We start from the raw sequence: 20646 nt of genomic DNA, 5'->3' as shown, positions 1-20646 counted from the left end.
GTTTGATATATTGAAGGGCTTGAAAGAAGGAGACAAGGATGGAGGGATGAGGAGGGATGTTTTGCAGCCCCAGGAGGCCTATCCCCTGCTGATGCCCTTGTGGTTTTATAATAAAATCCGAAAGCCTTCATTTCCCTCACTGCCCCAAGTGGAGGGGTTGCTGCGATGAGGTCGGCCGAATCCAGCGCTGAATTTGCACGCATACAAGCCCCAAGGGGGTAGGGGGGTTGGACAGAGCAGGGGTGCAGTCTGTATTTGGAGACAGGTGAGGGCAGGGAGGCATTTTGCATATGTGTATGAGTATACATGCTCTGTGCACACCTGTGGTCACTTCAGCAGGAGTGACATGTGAGTGTGTGTTTGTAGTGAGGCTTTCCTCTGCGGGTGTGGGCTGCAGGCAGCCTGCTGGAGCTGGAACTTTACAATGCCACCCTGAGACACTGTGTAACATATATAACGCAGGATGACTCTAGGGGTTCGGTTCAAGTAAAGGTTGCAAGGCTATGCATCAAAATCTGCTGAAGACTGAGGATGAATTGTTAAACTAGGGTTTCGATGTTTAATCAGATATGTATGGAATTATGCCTGGCTTAGCTAAAACATTTTTTCCATTGCAACTTGCTTAGCCTTTAGGTTTATACATCACCTATTTGTGTAAGAACAGTAGATGTTAAATGAAGCATAGAAGGCTTGGAAGACATTTTGCTCAAGGACGCAAAGAGCGGCACCGTCTTGTAATCAGAACCAGTGAGCCTCAGGTCAGTCCACACCCTCCTTTAATCCCCACGCCCTTACTCTGTATGAACAAAACAATAATGAAGTAATGATGAAGAAGAAGAGGAAAGATATAGATTTGGGGAGGGGAAAATTGAAGAGGAAAAGAGCGCGGGACGCAGAGTTGTGGACACGGCATGGGGTAGGAATTTGGAATGTGAAATGAGTAATGCATTTGCTCAACCCACAACAAGAACATGCACTGCCTAGAGCTACAACAAGGCTGAGTGCATACTTGTATGGGAGGAGGTGGAGGTATCTCAGAGGCTGGGTAGGTTGAACCTTAAGTCCTCGCTGTTGCTGATGAGATGAAAGACTTAACTGATTAGACAACCCCGTTTTAAAGATTTGTTCTTGAAGTTGGACCAAAAATATTATATCTGTCAATCAAAAAAGAATCTGATTTGTCTTTTCTAGCAAAATATTAATATGACTGTAAACGTTTGCTCTATTCCTTCTGAAATGACCGTGGCTCCCTTCCTACTGAGAAGCTCCTGGGGGAGTCTGTTCCCATGCCATTCAACAGAAACACCTGTTGCGTTAACAGTATGGTTTACAAGCCCTCGCTGTGATAAGACGTGATAGGACCTCGTGCACCTTCATAACTGACTCCCCATGCTCATTGTATGGCACTCCCCTTGGTTTTTCACACATGACTACACAGTCTTTGACCTCCATCACTGGCAAAATAAAATTTTCCCACATCATCAATGTCCACCAAAGAAAAACACTGATAAAGGCCAGAGCGATGTGTTCCCCTCAACCAGCAACATCTTGAAAAAATAAGTCTGGGATTATATGTGATCTCTATGGCTACATAATTGTGCTATCTTGCCGCTGTGTTCATGAGTGCTCATGATTAAAGCATCACTGTCACTAAAGGATGCAAGCATATAATAAGGTATTGTCAATGTGTTAAGTATTTTAACTTAAGCCTGTGGTTTTGTGAACCACAGGCTAAGCTAACTGACACCACAACTTGATGATGAGCGTGTGGTTGGGAATGGGGCCCTGATGGTAAATACAAAGTTCTGAGGCAGGGGAAGCCCAGTGATGCTCCTGGCCCTGCTTAGCTGTCAGCCTGCTATGGAGGTGGATAGCATCTTTTATTGTAGGAGGTCTGCATGTCACAGGTGGGGTGGCAGCATTATTCTTTATCATCTTGGAGGTCAGACAAGACAAAACCTTCTTCACATCTGTATCAAGTGGCTGAATTACCTCATCAAAAAGTAATTAATGCTAATAGCCATGCTAATAACCCAATAATATGAGTCAGAGACACATCTAAAAGTTGCAGGACACTGGCTTAAGACCTCTGAATAAAAGGATGGTGATGCTGTTAGATTCTGTGCCAGTGCTGGCCTGCTGGTCACTTTGCATCTCTAATTAGCTGTCTTACCCTTCACAGCGATTCCATTGCTAGCAGTATGAATCCACCTATCTTTAAAAATCTGACCTGGTAGGGTAGCAACAGGGGTGGTCAGTTAAATTCCTGAGCGGGTGGTTGGTGGGGGGGGGGATGGTGGAATCCCTGCTGACCCTGTTCCCAGCACAACAAACTAAAATGTTGGAAACTTATGAGTTTCTCCTGTCAAATCTGACAGGTTCTCATTTGCTGTCATTCAGCATCTCATCACAGCTTCAAAGACAGGTGGCTCATCTCCCTCAGGGGTGGAGTGAGAATCTCAACGATCCCCCCAAAAATGACTGGTATCCAAAAATTTTTGACCCAAGGCAATCTCACCTCTCGTAATTGGCTTCTTCACTCTGTCTGTCTTGGGCAATCACTGCAGAAATATGACGCATTATTCTGCCTGGAAAGCATCATTAAGTATATTGTGCAGAAGTGATTCAATAACGCATCATTTTCTCTGAGTGAACAAAACAGCATTATTAAAGGTTGTCCTTTTTGTAGTCTCCAGTACACTGAGGGCTTTCTTTTTCTAACTAATAATGATTCTGTGTCTCCTCTTGTACAACCAGGATCGGTGGGACTGATCCAGCACTAAGTTTTGTTTGGTTCCTGAAAGATGCCCAAAGGCCAATAGTCTGGCACTCAGAAACAGCATTCTTTGATGATCCAGACGCATTCAAGGGTAAGGGTTAGTTCATGCACAGTCTTCTCTTAAGATAAACAACATATTCAAGGTTTCATGTTAATATTTGTGTATCAAATGTGGGGAAAAAACAGGTGACATCTCGATCAGTCAGAAGGGTCCGATCCAGCTCCACACCTGGTGTCTTGGATCTGGTTTGCACCTGTGGTGCTCAGATGTGGAACAACACCAGTAAGCTCACCTCATCCTTTCCTCAGGGCTGAAACATGAAGGATAGACAGAGAGAACCCCACGACCTAAATGTGACTGCATACGTTTTAGAAAAACGTTTGACAGAGGGGGGCTTCTTGCTCCCTCTTTTTCCCACACTGAGCAGCGGCTAAAAGCTGTGCACATCCAACCAACCACTGCCCCAGGGAGATGTTATGACAACCAAAAATGGTGAACAGCAGGAGCAAGAAGTGGCATGAACAGATTTCAGGGTTTCAGACATGAGAGGTAGGGTGAGAGGGCCCTCTTTCGAGAAGCGTGTCGCCTGAAGAAACAACTCATGTACGGTCAGGTCGCCACAGAAAAACTGTCTGGGCCAACGTCTGATTGCTGTGCTGAATGAGGAAAACAAATTCAGCTACCGGTAGTAAACAGGAGCTCATGTGACAGCTCGTGAAGATAATTATGTCAAAAGACACTTGCATTTTTTTAACTTACTGCCAGTGCACTCATGTTTCTTTCCACCCAGACACCACAGTGACGGAGGTTTGGGATAAAGTGATTGAGATGCGGTTTTGTTTAGGTGCCAGGCACTGCCCCAGGACAATATTTCTCCTACTCAATCACCAAGGAGATATTGTGAAAATTTAACTGCTCATTCTGGGAACTCTAATCATGGCACTTTCACGCAGTTACTGGCTGGGAACCTCATAAACCATGGAAGCAAATCGTTACCATATTTCAAATGAAAAAGCATTTTCAGAAATGCTTTTTCATTTTAAGAATGTGGCTGCATTGTGTGACTCATAAATGAAATTAGTAATCAATAATCCTATTTGCATTTTAATTTTCTTCTTCAAGACTGCTCATTCTTTCACTTAATTAAAATGAAAAAGACATTTGAGATTTATTTTTCAAAATGTACCCCAGCAAATAGATACCAAAATTCAATTTGAAATGTAAAATTTTAAAATGAAAAAGCATTTCCAGAAATGCTTTTTCATTTTAAGAATGTGGCTGCATTATTTGATCCATAAATAAAATTAGTAATCAATCATCCTATTTGCATTTTCTTCTTCACGACTGCACATGTTATGCCATAATCAAAAAGAAAACAAAGCAGACATTGCTTTTTCGTTTTCATGGTCTGCCCGCAAAGTACTGCCCAGAACTCGAAAACGAAAAAGCATTCCGAGCGGCGGGCGCAGCAGAGTGACGTCAGCAGCCGCTCTTCCTCAGCTCCCTGCTGACCGAGCTACCCATCTTGTTTGGTAGGGGGCGCTGTGCACGTCTGCAGTGCATTACATTGTAATTTTCTGTGAGTGACAATTCAGAATAGCTGCTCTATAATAAACCGGTTGTTTGTGCAATAAATCTTCGTCATCCTTTCAACACGTAACACAAACACATAGTGCTATTTATTTTTCATGTCAAGTAAATACAATCACCTTATGTTATGGGTCTAAATCTGTTTATTAAATAATAATCAATAATGAAATCATTATTTAAAGGTAACAGGCTATAACAACAATGACAACCTGTTTGCCGATAATCAGCATTAGCTTCCACAAAAACAGCGGCAACCACATTGGCAAGCTTTTACGGCCGGTCTGGCACCTTCTGGCACCTTCTGGCATCCTCGCGGAATCCCGTGCCACCCTGCGGCAGGCTGTGGCAGTTCCGGTGGCAGTTCCGGTGGCAGTTCCGGTGGCAGGCTGTGGCGGAACTGCCACAGCCTGCCACCGGAACTGCCAGTTCTGCCTGCCACTGCCACAAATTCAGCTCGACCCTGCTGCAATTCAATCAATTTCTCAGCACGTTTGCAATGTAATGCAATGCAGACGTGCACAGCGCCCCCTACTGAACAAGCTGGGTAGCTCGGTCAGCAGGGAGCTGAGGAAGAGCGGCTGCTGACGTCACTCTTCTGCGCCTGCAGCTCGGAATGCTTTTTCATTTTCGAGTTCTGGGCAGTACTTTGCGGGCAGACCATGAAAACGAAAAAGCAATGTCTGCTTTGTTTTCTTTTTGATTATGGCATAAAATGTGCAGTCATGAAGAAGAAAATGCAAATAGGATGATTGATTACTAATTTTATTTATGGGTCAAATAATGCAGCCACATTCTTAAAATGAAAAAGCATTTCTGGAAATGCTTTTTCATTTTAAAATTTTACATTTCAAATTGAATTTTGGTATCTATTTGCTGGGGTACATTTTGAAAAATAAATCTCAAATGTCTTTTTCTTTTTCATTTTAATTAAGTGAAAGAATGAGCAGTCTTGAAGAAGAAAATTAAAATGCAAATAGGATTGTTGATAATTAATTTCGTTTATGAGTCAAACAATGCAGCCACATTCTTAAAATGAAAAAGCATTTCTGAAAATGCTTTTTCATTTGAAATATGGTAACGATTTGCTTCCATAATAAACACCTTGTCTCTTTTCTCTGAAATCTTCTCTGCAGTTCCTTGTAGAGAAAATAAAATGTGATATCAACCTGTTTTTCTTTAACTGCTTGCAAGGCGAAGAACCTATGGCTGAAGAAACAGGAATGTACTGACAACTGGCTGTGGAAAAAGACAAAAAAACAAAACATAGGATAGCCTAATTAGATCGAGTAAAGAGAGCTGACAAATACTAACCTCAGGACATGCTTTCTCAGTTTTTCCTGTCACATGTCTACATGTCAACAGATTATACCTTCACTTTTGATGCTTGTGGGTCAAAAAGATTGCTGCCAGCTACTACCTTGGAGAATATAAAGTGCAATGGAAACTGTAGCCTGGAGCCTAAGAGAAGGTAGTGAAATTTAACAGCAAAGTAAGAACAAACCGGATTCCAAAAAAGTTGGGATACTAAACAAATTGTGAATAAAAACTGAATGCAATGATGTGGAGGTGCCAACATCTAATATGTTATTCAGAATATAACACAAATCACAGATCAAAAGTTTAAACTGAAAGAATGTATAATTTTAACGGAAAAATATGTTGTTTCAAAATTACATGGCGTCAACAAATCTCAAAAAAGTTGAGACAAGGCCATTTTTACCAGTGTGTGGTATCCCCCCTTCTTCTTAGAACACTCAACAGAGGTCGGGGGACAGAGGAGACCAGTTTCTCAAGTTTAGAAATAGGAATGCTCTCCCATTCATGTCTAATACAGGCCTCTAAATGTTCAATCGTCTTGGGCCTTCTTTGTCGCACCTTCCTCTTTATGATGCGCCAAATGTTCTCTATAGATGAAAGATCTGGACTGCAGGCTGGCCATTTCAGTGCCCGGATCCTTCTCCTACGTAGCCATGATGTTGTGATTGCTGCAGAATGTGGTCTGGCATTATCTTGTTCTAGAACCTGAACATAGTTCTCTGCATTAATGGTGCCTTTCCAGACATGCAAGCTGCCCATGCCACAAGCACTCATGCAAACCCATACCATCAGTGATGCAGGCTTCTGAACGGAGCGTTGATAACAACTTGTTGTAAAGAGGACTGTATCTTATTAGTAGGAGGTTTAGCAATCACTTCAGGGTGTCGGGTCAGCAATTTATATGTTCAGGCGAGTTGAGATGACAAAACACAATATCCGGGTCCAATCTTCGAGTTGTCTTTAATAAGGCATCAACATTGTTCCATACAGGTATCAGCAGTTTGTAAGTGTGTATGTGTGGTTTCTACAAGGAGAAATAAACCAATAAGCAATTCTTAGTACTAGTCTGTAAGTACTCCTTTAACAAAGATAACTAAAATTGTCCACACGGGGGAATAAACATGTGACTAAAGTCTCTCATAAGATTAAGAATTAACTAATAACTAACTATGAAAATGTACAACATTAATGCACATGAATAATAACAGCTGCCAATAATAGTCTAATGATAGATAAAGACTTACAGCACAAATAAGTCATTCAAATGTAAAATGATAGCAACAACAGATGGAACTAAACAGAGCTTAATTACCAATGCAAAGCGGCTAGCAGTTAGCTCCCCAAACTACACAGAAAACTATCTCAAATACAGCTTTAAGGCTTTTAAGAGACAAGGGTAGAGCATAAATAGTATTACTCAATTTTAATAGACGCACACAGTTAAGAGACTGGATTAAATAATATCCGTTTCATGCTGATTGTCTCAGAACAACGTAATGCACAGAACTACAGTGCATGCATTAATGTGGTCTGATAGCCATCTAGTGGTAGAAATAAGAACTACACGAAAAGAAACGTTAATAGAAAACACTGAACTAGAGGGCTGAAAACAAGTCAATTACAGTCTTTTGTACAGCCGCCCCCAAATTTGGTGTTCAAATTTGCCCCCTAGGTGTCTTCATTGTCTGGTGGTAGGGCTGGCGCTTAATCAGGCGAACAACTGGACGAGTATAAGTCCTGCCTTTAACTTGAACGACAGCAGTCCTTACGCGTCTATCGGCTCCAGGTATGACGCTCTTAACCGTCCCCACTTGCCAGAGGGCTCTTGGCGTTTGCTGATCAACGATGAGTACTGTAGTGCCCACTGTGATGTCATCCTTCTCTGTTTTCCATTTCGGCCTGACTTGTAAAGTGGGAAGAAAAAGTCGAATGTAATGCTTCCAGAAGTGATCCGCTAAAATCTGGGAATGTCGCCACCTTTTCCGGCTTAACATTTCAGACTCGGGATAGACCACCTGTGGAAGGGAGGAATCCGGCCGCCCCAATAACAAGCAGTTGGGCATGACTGGGTCTGGGTCGGCAAGGTCAGAGGAAATGTAGCCCAGAGGCCTAAAGTTGAGAATGCCCTCAATTTCAACAAGGACTGTCCTTAACACCTCCTCTGGCACTGTCTGAACTCCTAGACTGATGCGTAGGGCATTCTTTACAGATCTTACCTCACGCTCCCAAGATCCACCGAAATGAGGAGCATTCGGGGGATTAAAGCGGAAGAGAATCTGTTGAGCAGCGAGCTGATCCTTAACTGCTGGTTCCAAGGCACTGAAGGCTTCATGAAGCTCCTTACTTCCTCCTTTGAAATTAGTGCCCTGGTCTGAAAGGATCTCATAAGGCTTTCCTCTTCGAGCTATGAACCGTCTGAGTGACATTAAGAATGAATCAGTGTCCATGTTCGGGAGGAGGTCAAGATGGACAGCTCGAGCTGTAAGGCATTTGTATAGGATGCCCCACCTCTTTTCAATACGTCTTTCCACCTTTACCATCCTAGGGCCAAAACAGTCCACGCCTGTTGAATAGAAAGCAGGTCGGAAAAATCTTAAATCTGCCATCTTCGGGACTTGAGGGCTTCCTCTCCATTTCTTGCAATCCACACAGTTATGCTGGTGCTTCTTGATAGCTTATCTTCCTCTTAGCAACCAGCATTTCCTATGCATTTCAGCAAAAACACGTTCTGATCCAGGATGGTTTAGCTGTTTGTCATAATGCTGGATCAGGAGTTCGGAGACTGGGTGAGAGGATGCAAGTAGAATGGGATGCAGCACATCTGAGCTTAAGCTTTCACATCGACGAAGCCTGCCTCCAACACGGATTAGGCCTGCAGTATGGTCATATTCAGGGGCGAGTGTTAGCACCCTGCTAGTAGATGGAAGAGCTTTGTCAGATTTGAGTGAAGCCATTTCCTCAGGGAAGTTCTCTTTCTGTGCATGTCTAAGGAGAGCAAGCTCAGCATTATGGTAGTCTTCAGCAGTGGGAGGCGTGCCACTAGCCGCCCCGTGTAGTGCTCGTGTAGTAGCTTCTAGTAGCTCTTGAAAGGTATTAAACTGCTGAATGTCGGGTATAAGCTGATCTGTTAAATTGGATGTCAGACCACGAAAAACACTGTACTCCTCAGCTCCTCTGTTACTTCTGTAACTTGGCCTAGAGGTACTTCAGGCCACTGGTCGGATGACTGCAGAAGAAATGAGGGTCCACTGTTCCAGCGGTTCACTCCAGTGAGCTGAGACATCGTTTTCCCTCGTGTGATATCATCTGCTGGATTAGAGGCTGAGTCAACGTAGCGCCAGTCTCTGATGTCTGATAACTCCTGCATCTCTGCAACTCTCGTGCCTACAAACACTTTATAACTGCAGGAATCGGACTGGAGCCAGTTAAGCACTGTGGTGGAATCTGTCCAGTATACCACTTCTTGGATTTTGATGGTGAATTCCTTTAGCAGCACCGAAGCTAACTGTGCCCCGGTTAAGGCGCCACACAACTCAAGTCGGGGTATTGATAGTTGCTGCTTTGGGGCAACTCTGGATCTGGCAGCCACAAATGCCACTTGTATTTGTCCATTACCATCGTCACTGCGCAGATACGCCACAGATCCGTAAGCGCGTTCTGACGCATCACAAAACACATGAAGGGTCTGACTGGTGGTGCTACAGCCTGCGCCGCGGACAGTGCAGCATCTGGGCAAGGTGATCTGGGATAACTGAGGAAGTTCTTCTTCCCATAATTTCCAGGCTCGAAGCAGATCCTCTGGGAGATTGGGATCGTCCCAACTTCTCTTCTTATCCCAGAGACGCTGCACAATGATCTTAGCTCTGGTGGTGTATGGAATAATATACCCCAGAGGATCATACTGTTGTGCAAGAAGACGGTAGATGTTGCGCATAGTCGGTTTGGCGCAATCACTATAGGTTTGCTTATAGCAAAGTGTGTCTGACTTACACTACCAAAACAGTCCAAGTGTGCGCTCTTGAGGTTCAGTTGACTGTTGTGCAAACCAAAGTGTACTGCTCTGTGACCTTGAGTCTTCGAGTAAATCTTCAATGACAGAAGGAACATTGCTGGCCCATTCTCGGAGCTCAAATCCACAGTCCAGGAGTAATGTGTGTAGTCAACTCACCAGCTGCTTGGCCTGCTCTTCAGACTGGAGACTCTGCAAACAGTTATCGACATAGAAGCAGCGTTCTACTGATAGGCGAACATCCTCTCCTGGGGCAGTGTGTCTCTGGACGTGAGTCTGAAGGGCAAAGGTGGCACAACATGGACTACATGTTGTGCCGAATGGGAGCACTTGCCATTCATAAAAGGTAGGGTCCTGCTCCACTTTAATATCTCGCCACAGGAAACGTAAGAAGGGTTTGTCCTCATGCAGCAGCCGGACCTGATGAAACATTCCTTTCACGTCACTGCTGATAGCTATTGTGTGTTCTCAGAACCTGAGGAGGACTCCCAGAAGACTAGTTCCAAGCGTGGGTCCAGGAAGAAGGTGGTCATTGAGGCTCTGCCCATTGAAAATGTAAGAGCAGTTAAAGACTATACGATGCTTCCCATTATGCTCGACAATGTGATGCGGAATAAACCAAGAAAAGTTACTTAGCTTTGGCTGGGAGTATTTCTTTGACATAACCAGCATCAATGAGCTTGTGGATCTCTTTGGAATAGATGGCAGCCTTCTCTGAATCTTTAGCTAGCCGTCTTTCTGTACCACATAGTTGTGGCAAGACTGCTTCTTCACCTGCATGGAGAGAGGGAAGATTCTGTTTCCATAGTAATGGAGTTGCATACCTATTTACATTATCGATCATTACTCTGGTGGTCTTTTCTTCTAGTATGCGGACTGCCTCTGTATCTTGTCTTGACCTGGTGATCAACCGCTCACTCCTGTATGGCAGTGTATCCAGCTGCCACAGTTTCTCCACATGATTTAGAAGCTCAGTCTCTGGTGAGTTACACTTAGTGAAAAGGCACTGCTGTGGGAATAGTTGGTTGCGTAACAGACTTGTGGGGCCTTGTAAAGTCCATCCTAACCTGGTATGAACTGCTGCAGGTCCACCTGGTGGTCCAAGACGTACTGGTTCCACTGGCGTAACCAAATGTGGATAATCTGATCCAATCAGCAATAAGGGCTGAGCACCTTTAATGTTTGGCAGTGGAATGTCTCTGAGATGGCGATACTTCTCCTGCAGAGCTTCAACTGGGTAGGTATGGCAGGCTAGGTTCAACTCTTTGGCTGTGAAAACCTTGTTTAGCTGGTATGACTTGCTGGGTTGTAAGGCAGGAGCTACTGAGAAGGATATGGTACCGCCATGGATGGTGCAAACTTCTTGTCGGACTGTGCGCAGTGTGAGATCTTCCGGCTTCCCTTGAAGGCCCAGGCTAACAGCGGCATCCTGTAGTAGGAGTATTGTGCGCTCTGACCCATCGTCCAGTATTGCATAAGTCTCCAGTATCTTTGTACCACTTTGGAGGAGGACACGACAACTTGAGTAGCACTTGATTGCTTTGAGCTGGCCGGTCAATATACAGAGTTTCTGAAACAGAACTCACTAGGCATGTGCTTGGCTCAGGTGCTTGGGGATCACCAGTTGCTGTAGACATTTGGCTGGTGTTAACCACATGCAGAATATCCAGATGCTTCCTCTCACATTGTTTGCACTTAGCTTTGAGGTTGCACTTAGCGGCCTGATGTTCACGACCGCAGCGCCAGCATCGATTGTTTGCTTTAATCCACTCTGTCTTCTGCTCTCCAGACAGGAGATTGTAGTTGCTGCAATGGTTAAAATAATGCTGCTCAGTATTGGACAAAGGGCAGTATTTCTTTGGCTTGTCTTGTGTGGTCTCTTGCACAGCTGGAGCCTTATCTGATTTCACCTTTGATTGAGTGGACTGACTGCCGAGTAGAATAGCCGTAGATTTTTGTAACTTGTAGTCTGGACGTCGACCTTGGTGTGTAGCTTGTCTCTCTCTGGTAGAGGTACCGCTCTGCTGATCATTACTAACTTGAACTCGTACTTCGTACTCAAGCCAATCAGCCAGATCAAGCAGGGTTGGAACTGGAGTGTAAATGGGATTCACGAACCTATGAAAATGTGCTCTTAGGTCGTATGGCAACTTGACTAAAAGGCGAGAGACATGTGATGCACATCTCAGTTCTGTCCAGCCCTGGCTCCCAAGTTGCTGCAACATTCCCACTAAGAGACGCACTTGAAAGGCGAATGACTTAAATGCTTTAATGTCCCCATTTCGGATATTAGGTCCGTCCATCAGATCAGAAATCCTCTTCAGCGCTAACTGCTGTGGTTGACCATACATCTCAGTGAGTGCTCTTATAGTGTCTGTAAATGGAAGCGGACTATTGCTGTAGGAGTCGGCTATAAGTAGCGCCTCTTTGAACTTGAGATGATCTGTGAGTATCTGAAACTTAAAGTGCTCTGGAACATCATATGGAAGTAAGTTGTCCAGGGCTAGTTTCAGTCTAGCGAACTCACGTGGGTCCTCGGACTTAAAGTAAGGGATAGTAGATTTTGGACCACAGTAAGAATCTAGAACTAGGGATTTGCTATTAGAAACATCACGGCGTGGAGGATATTGGCGGTCAGTTGGGTATCTGCCTCTTTTATATCTTACTCTATCACATCCATAGTGCGGTGCATAATAGTCATCATGGTGACCTCTGTAATCAGGAGATGGCTCCCTATCACGTCCATAGCAGTGACTGTCATGGCGAGATCTTGGACTACTTGGTCGGTTGGGCTTCATCGAACCATATCCATCACAATGGTATGAGTCTCTCAACTTAGATGACGAGAGGCTATTTCTAGGATATCTACTATCATGGTGATAGGGCTCATCATAGCAATCGTAGTCATCCTCATATTTGGGATAATACTTGGCATCAGAACTTAAAGCTGCTTTAAAATGTGGCAGTTTGTTGTCACTTGATTTATCATGAGCTTTACTGTTTCTGTGATGTGACAACTCTGGCTCTGGACAATCATCAATATTAAAATCCAGAGGTTAGGCTTGGGAGCAGGGAGATGAGCTTTGAGATGTTTCTGGAGAAATGTGATCTTTGCTGATTAATCCTACTTCCTTCAAACAGCGATCAAGATCCTCGATGGAGTCACGTCGGCAGCTTTGTGGAGATGGAGGAGCATCACTGATCACCGATGGGGCACTTACTGATTGACGTGGGCCTATGTGACCACTAGATGGCATCGGCTTGCTTGTAGGTGCTGGTGTAGTAGATTTGTCCTCGTCTCTGAGCTTGGACTTTGACGTAGACTGTGAGGTCTGTCCAGGAGATTGATGGATTATGTCTGTAAGATGCTGGACCTCTCTACGTAGTTGGTCATTTCCCTTTTTCATATTTCGAAGATAACTGAGTACTTCAGATGAAGATGTCTGCTCCTCCTCATGAGGGTGACGCCTTGAGGTGTAGCTGACCTCATAATCCTGGAGATATGATGGTAGATACCTCAACCTTTGTGGCTTGTCAACATCTCTGGCATCTCTCTCATGTGGCCTGGCCATATTGACTGTAGTGGTTGCTGATCCGGCTCGAAGGACCAAAATTGTAAAGAGGACTGTAACTTATTAGTAGGAGGTTTAGCAATCACTTCAGGGTGTCGGGTCAGGACAGCAATTTATATGTTCAGGCGAGTTGAGATGACAAAACACAATATCCGGGTCCAATCTTCGAGTTGTCTTTAATAAGGCATCAACATTGTTCCATACAGGTATCAGCAGTTTGTAAGTGTGTATGTGTGGTTTCTACAAGGAGAAATAAACCAATAAGCAATTCTTAGTACTAGTCTGTAAGTACTCCTTTAACAAAGATAACTAAAATTGTCCACAGGGGGAATAAACATGTGACTAAAGTCTCTCATAAGATTAAGAATTAACTAATAACTAACTATGAAAATGTACAACATTAATGCACATGAATAATAACAGCTGCCAATAATAGTCTAATGATAGATAAAGACTTACAGCACAAATAAGTCATTTAAATGTAAAATGATAGCAACAACACCAACAGAATCAGATGGAACTAAACAGAGCTTAATTACCAATGCAAAGCGGCTAGCAGTTAGCTCCCCAAACTACATAGAAAACTATCTCAAATACAGCTTTAAGGCTTTTAAGAGACAAGGGTAGAGCATAAATAGTATTACTCACTTTTAATGGACGCACACAGATAAGAGACTGGATTAAATAATATCCGTTTCATGCTGATCGTCTCAGAACAACATAATGCACAGAACTACAGTGCATGCATTAATGTGGTCTGATAGCCATCTAGTGGTAAAAATAAGAACTACATGAAAAGAAACGTTAATAGAAAACACTGAACTAGAGGGCTGAAAACAAGTCAATTACAGTCTTTTGTACACTTGTCCTCTCTGGTCCGGATGACATGGCGTCCCAGTGTTCCATAAAGAACTTCAAATCGTGACTCATCTGACCACATTTTGCCACACTCCATTTTAAAAAGACCCCTGGCCCAGTGCAAACGTCTGAGCTTGTGGAGCTTGCTTAGAAATGGCTTCCTCTTTGCACTGTAGAGTTTCAGCTGGCAACGGCGGATGGCACGGGGGATTGTGTTCACTGACAATGCTTTCTGGGAGTATTCCTGAGCCCATTCTGTTATTTCCTTGACAGTGGCATTCCTGTTTGAGGTGCAGTGACGGTTAAGGGGCCGGAGATCACGTGCATCCAGTAGAGTTTTACGGCCTTGACCCTTACGCGCAGCGATTGTTCCAGATTCTCTGAATCTTTTGATGCATGGTTGATAATGATAACTTGAAAGTCTTTGCTATATTACGCTGGGTAACACCATTCTGGTATTGCTGCACTATCTTTCTGCGCAACATTGGTGGAACTGGTGATCCTCTTACCATTTTGGCTTCAGAGAGACACTGACACTCTGAAAAGCTCTTTTTATACCCAATCATGTTGCCAATTGACCTAATTAGTGTTCATTGGTCTTCCAGCTGTTCGTTATATGCTCAATTTCCTTTTCCCAGCCACTTATTGCTACTTGTCCAAACTTTTTTTAGATTTGTTGACGCCATGTAATTTTGAAACAACATATTTTTCCCTTAAAATGATACATTCTCTCAGTTTAAACTTTTGGTTTCACTGTTTACAGTGCTTTGAAAAAGTGGTTGTCCCCTAAATATTTCTTCTGTTTTTGCATTTTGTCAGACTTATTAGACCATCAAATTATTTTTAATAACAGACAAAGAACACTAGAGTAATTACTAAAAAAATTTTTATTAATAAGGCTTTTATTTATTATGGGAAAACGGCATCCAAACCAACTTGGCCATTTATGAAAAAGTAATTGCCCCCCAAACCCAATAAGTGGTTGTGCCACACAATTGCCATAAAGCAATACATTCAGTTCCACAGCCTTAAAAACTAATTCGTGACCCTTTCCAGATATCTATATTTTAGCCTACTCCATTTCATCGGAAGGTTTCTATTTGAGAATAATTTTTTATTCTACAGGCCAGCAGTCATCAGGTCTGGGTGTGGCTTGTTAAATTGAACTCAGCTTTTCAGAAACTTGGCTGATCACTGTTAATTTATGATTTAACAATGAGGTGTCATTATTTTTTTACATGGGCCAAGGTTGGTTGGATAGCTTTTGACAAAAATTTGTTGAGTGATATGAAAATTTAAGTGTACCAAAAAAAGCAACTACATTAAAACTTAAGGCGACAAATACTATTTCACTCAGCTCCGTAAGTAGAATCTGAAGTGAAAAAGTTTTTTACCTGCCAGTTGCTCAAAGAACATAGATTTTGAGCTTTTGAAGACATTTCAAACATATACATCATCAGGAATTCCTGCAGAAATGGATAATTACAAACATAGGACTGGATTCTGTAGCTCATATAGCTTGTACTCTTTCATAAAAACAAAGATATGTCTAAAATCTCTTTTTATTATTAATCAAACAATTGTTATTAAGCTACAAATGTATCATCCTCAATAAAAAGAGCACCGGTAAATATACCATAAACTTTATACAACATAGAAATGACTTTTTATAACCGTAATCGTTAAACAAAAATGTAACATGGCGCAAATGTTTAGTTGGAGTGAAACGTCTTCGTTTTTTCGCTCTCTATCTCAGTTTCCGCTTTCTCAATTCCGTACACAAAAGCTCGGCTGATGACGTGTACATCCTGCTCTGTCGTTAGCTGGCTAGCTTAGCCACCTGTCAGAGTAAAGGGGGTAAAATAAAGAGAATAGAAAGGAAAAGGGGTACGAAAAGAGTTTCAGCGAATCCATAAAGATGGAGACGCTTTACCACCAGACCAACAAGTAAGTGCCGCGACTGCTTCTGTGAAAACGGTGCCGACTTTGTTAGCTTCACTTAGCTTTCTAATGAAACTATTTTAGCGAGCTAATTAACGGTTCAGTTTAAAGTGAAACGAACAGACACACATATCAGTAATAATAACTGTGAAAATGTCTTTGACATGCGTTGGTATGTTGACAGATATACAGTAATTACGTTGTTATTTTGATGTTTCAATTAAACGTTGTTTTTTTATACTGGATTAGGCAAATCCAGGAGGTGCAATCTCAGATGGGAAACCTGGAAAGGACAGACCGCGAATCAGTTCACTGTGAGTAGGATAATGGTTCACACTGTCAGCTTCCATAAATGTTTAGAGGACTTCCCCTCTCGTTAATGTTTCGGATACTACGGCAGAAGATGGGCTGATGCCTCTCTGACTGATTGTTTTCTGTGGTTGGTGCCTGTTAACATCAACTCTGGGTTAGGACAGGAAGCGGTAGGGTGGGAGCCAGTCTATCCGCCTCCTCAGTCCTTTCACAAACTATGACATCAGTTTATATTTTCTCCAGAAAGAGGATGCAAGCAAAAGAAACAAAGCCGATTTTTATCATGTAGCTTGTCAGAGACGTTAACAACAGCAAAAATTTACATTTGTTCTCAATACAGATTGCAATAATCTGTAAAATATAAGATATTAATCTTATATAAAATAATCTGTAAGACATAAGATGTTAATCCTGTTTTATTTTTTATTTTTTTAAACGAATATTACCACACAAATTTTAAAACATCTGTAATGTATGCAGAATAATTGTGTCCCGGTCTGACCAGTCTATGGTCTATGTATACTTTTCATGCTTGTCGCAAGCTAAAATGGTTCAAATGCCAAGAAATCCCTGAAAATGCTTTTATTTGTTTGTACAAATAGAAAAAGATTAATACATCTCAAATTGCATTTAAGAACTCTGAGTACAGTATAAATTAATCCAGTTGAGGTCTGAACAGTGTAAATATGAATGATTTTAAACTAGAGATGGTCAATAGCAGTCCAGTCACAATGTACAGCAATATTTTCTTAGCTTTTACTTTATGAACAACACAGAAAGCTTCCGCTCTGTGTTCACAGGGCATAAAAATATGCTGTTGTTTTTGTTTTAGCTCTTGTTCCCACTTAAGGACAAAGGAACCCAATATCTTTAAAAACTGCCACTGAATGTAAGTTCGGACAGTAACAATGAGAATAATTCCACTGACGAATAACGCCTATTAAAACATGAAAATTGATCAAAATTCTGTTTACAGGTATAGTGATTGTTAATATGTCTTTATCTATTTCCTTGCCTCTGATGTTAGATCTGTTTTTGTTTTTCCAATTTCAAGTGTTAGAGAATGAACTACAGGCTAGAATCGACCAGATCTTCAATCATCTGGAACGTCTCGAGATCCTGGCCAGTAAAGAACCACCAAACCGCCGTCAGAACGCCAAACTGTGAGTGTGGAGTGATTCAACTGCTGGTGGCCATAAAAGGCCCAGATCTGACAGTTTGAGCTATATCTCATAAAGGGACAGGGTGGGTGCACAAGACAAAAACAGCCCTATGCTACCCCATGGCAATGTGGCTCTATAAAAACATTTCCTCTGAAGCCCCTTCATCACCAGCATTCCTGCTGCATCGGGCAGAGATTCATCTCTGACTTGGGTAAACAGGCCTTAGGGGATAGAGTTCACCCCATCCCTAAGCTTTCTTCTGATCCTGGCAGGTCTCTAGGAGGACCAAGGTGAAGCTAAAGACAGGGCCTGGGAGGAAATCTTAAGAGATTTGAGCTGCAAAGAACTCTCCTTTATCCAGAAACTCTGAATACCAGAATAATGACAGAGAATGAACAACACAATATTTGAATCTAATGGATCAACAACATGAATTTAAAAAAGTTCACTAACTATAAATATAGGTACATATATATAAGTGTCGTGAGTTTTTTTGTTTAATTGTGTGTGTTGTTTCTTTAAAAGAAAATGGATGTCTTTCTTTGCCTTTCCAACAGACGAGTGGATCAGCTGAAGTACGATGTTCAGCACCTGCGGACAGCTCTCCAAAACCTCCAGCACAGACGCTGCACAAGAGAAGCCCAGGAAAGAGAGAGGGAGGAACTCCTCAGCCGCACCTTCACTACAAATGTAAGCTGCATGTGCCTGAATCCGGTCTCGGATACACCTGGATTATGAATATGAAATTATGAAGTGGAAGAAAATTATGCAAGAAATGTTGGATTTCATCAACATGCATGTGCTTTACAGGCTTCTCTTTTCTAAAAAGCTTTGAAAACTGTACTTCATCTTCTTTTCATTTCACAGTTATGCACTGTTTTGTGCTGGTCCGTCACATAAAATACCAATGAAGTACACCATTTGTGGTTCTACAGGAGTTAAATACGTTAGCAAGGCATTGTATTTTTGTAGAGTGCAATACTTAGTCTCTAGTTAAAAAACTAGAGACTAGTTGTAATAAAAAAATGATGATGTGGTTAATTAGGATGCAGATACCTCCATCCACATAGATGAGGCCATGCAGTTAAACACCAGTCTGCACAACGCACACCAAGGCATGGATAATCTCCTGGGCAGCGGTAGTAGCATCCTCAACGGTCTCAGAGATCAAAGATCAACTCTCAAGGTGTGTGCAAATTGACAAAATAACTTTCCTGCTGTTTTCAAGCTATTCTAGAGGTTTCCATGTTTAATACCACAAATAATTACATCCCTTACCCAGTTTCTGGTGTCCATACTGTCCATAGTAAGCATCTTATTGTTACCAAGGGTATTCTGAGTGGGTGGGTGAGTCCTTGTTTCCAGGGAGGAGATGCCCTTCCTGGCTTTGGCTTCAGCCTCTTCTTATCAGGGTGTGACCGCTGATCAGGACTTTCAGCCTGACAGTCCAGCCATGAGAAACTCCTGACAGAGCGCTGGAGTCAGGGAGGCGTTTGGCCCTCTCCCAGAATCAGATGAATGCGTGCAGCTAATGAACAATGTGCTGAGCCTTTACAGCTGTTGAAGTCATCACACGTTATAATTGTTGCTGCCATTAACTGATTTATTTATTTATTTTTTGGCTACACAGGGGACGCACAGGAAGATGCTGGACGTGGCCAACATGTTGGGCCTCTCTAACACAGTAATGAGACTAATAGAAAGACGAGCCACCCAGGATAAGTTCATCATGGTTGGAGGCATGTTGTTGACCTGCATCTTCATGTTCCTCGTCATCAGATACCTGGGCTGACCACCATCCACCTTCTACAGTTGATCAGTTGTGGACATTTAAAGGAATGCATCATCCCACAGAATATGACATTTAAAATTTAATGTGATTTTTTTTTTTTTTTTTTTATATAAAATTTGCCATTATTTTTTGTTTACTTTCAATAGACCCACACCACGTTATTTTGGAAACATGCTAAACAGTTAGGCTGAAGAAGTTCCTATTTGCAGACAGTATTTCATAGAATCTGAAACGTTTGTCGATCAGTTCACTGCTTTTCATAGACTTACAGCCGAACATGGACTCTACTCCAGACCTTTGTACAAACAGCTCGTGCTTTATTTTCCATGAAGAATTTCCATTAATGTATGATTGAAAAACACAAATCCAAGTGTATAAAAACATATAGTACTGTTTCATTCTTTTAGTCATGTTTTATTACCTGTAATCTGCGATCCACTGATTTGTGATGTTTAGAGTTGTTGGATAGTTTAACTGCCTAACACAACAGTACTATTAAAGGTCGTGGAAAATAACACCAGAGAGCGACTATAATGCTAAACAGTCTGTTTGAACCATAAGCTACTATGCTTGGCTAAACAATAAGGAGTTACCACTTAATGACCCTTTCATCTTAAGTTTAGTAGAAATAATAATCTGATATGATTTATGTACTAGCTGCATATCTTAGCATTGCTAACCATCCATTTTTCTTATAAAGTACTGGAAAAATGTTTTGTGCCTTGATGGATAGGGCAGCTTGACATCTCTGAAGTTGGATTCTTTTATTTAATAGAAAATGATAAAAAAAATTCTAAGCTTTAACTTTGTCAACTTGTAGATTACCTATAGAAATAGTCATTGCCATCTCTCATGTAGAAAGGTACACATTTTCAGGCAGTCATCTTTTCTGTTTTGCTGATCCACCACAAAAAATAATTTATTGTATCTTTTACTTGGTCAACAGTTTTATAATTTGCCATTATCTGTATTCAGTTATCCACTTTGGAATACATGTTTAGGTGTTAATGATAGCTTCAGCTTTTTGGTGTAAATTCCTTGTCATCCCGATTGGTCATTATTAAATTCAATTTCTGTGTTGCATGTGTTTACAATTACACAGCACCTTTAATCTAGCTGCATGTTTCCCTTGACAACCATCCCATCTTGTTTATACCTACGCAGCACACTTTGGCCATGTTGAATTTCCATCTTGGAGCAGCTTTATGTTGTCATACAACTCATATTTTGAGATGGTGTTGTTTGCAGACATTTTGTTGTACTTTAACTTATTGAAGATATAGAGGTCTCTACTTATCAAATCCTTGTTAGA

At 41.9% G+C, this 20646-nt stretch overlaps 1 protein-coding gene across 1 annotated transcript; it reads left to right on the top strand.

Annotated features, from left to right (window-relative positions):
- The first annotated feature begins 15892 nt into the window (after window positions 1–15892).
- Window positions 15893–19732, top strand: LOC124864106 (Golgi SNAP receptor complex member 2-like). The gene is made up of 6 exons (XM_047358737.1): window positions 15893–16073; window positions 16317–16381; window positions 17434–17542; window positions 18100–18232; window positions 18588–18728; window positions 19173–19732. Exons 1-6 carry the CDS (start codon window positions 16045–16047, stop codon window positions 19332–19334), a joined length of 639 nt encoding a protein of 212 aa, XP_047214693.1. The 5' UTR covers window positions 15893–16044; the 3' UTR covers window positions 19335–19732.
- Window positions 19733–20646: the final 914 nt, after the last annotated feature.

Source organism: Girardinichthys multiradiatus, chromosome Y, assembly GCF_021462225.1.
Source record: "Girardinichthys multiradiatus isolate DD_20200921_A chromosome Y, DD_fGirMul_XY1, whole genome shotgun sequence".
In the NCBI taxonomy this organism is placed as follows: Eukaryota; Metazoa; Chordata; class Actinopteri; order Cyprinodontiformes; family Goodeidae; genus Girardinichthys; species Girardinichthys multiradiatus.
The sequence above is the reverse complement of the archived record's forward strand: the minus strand, read 5'-3'. Positions and strand labels throughout refer to the sequence as shown.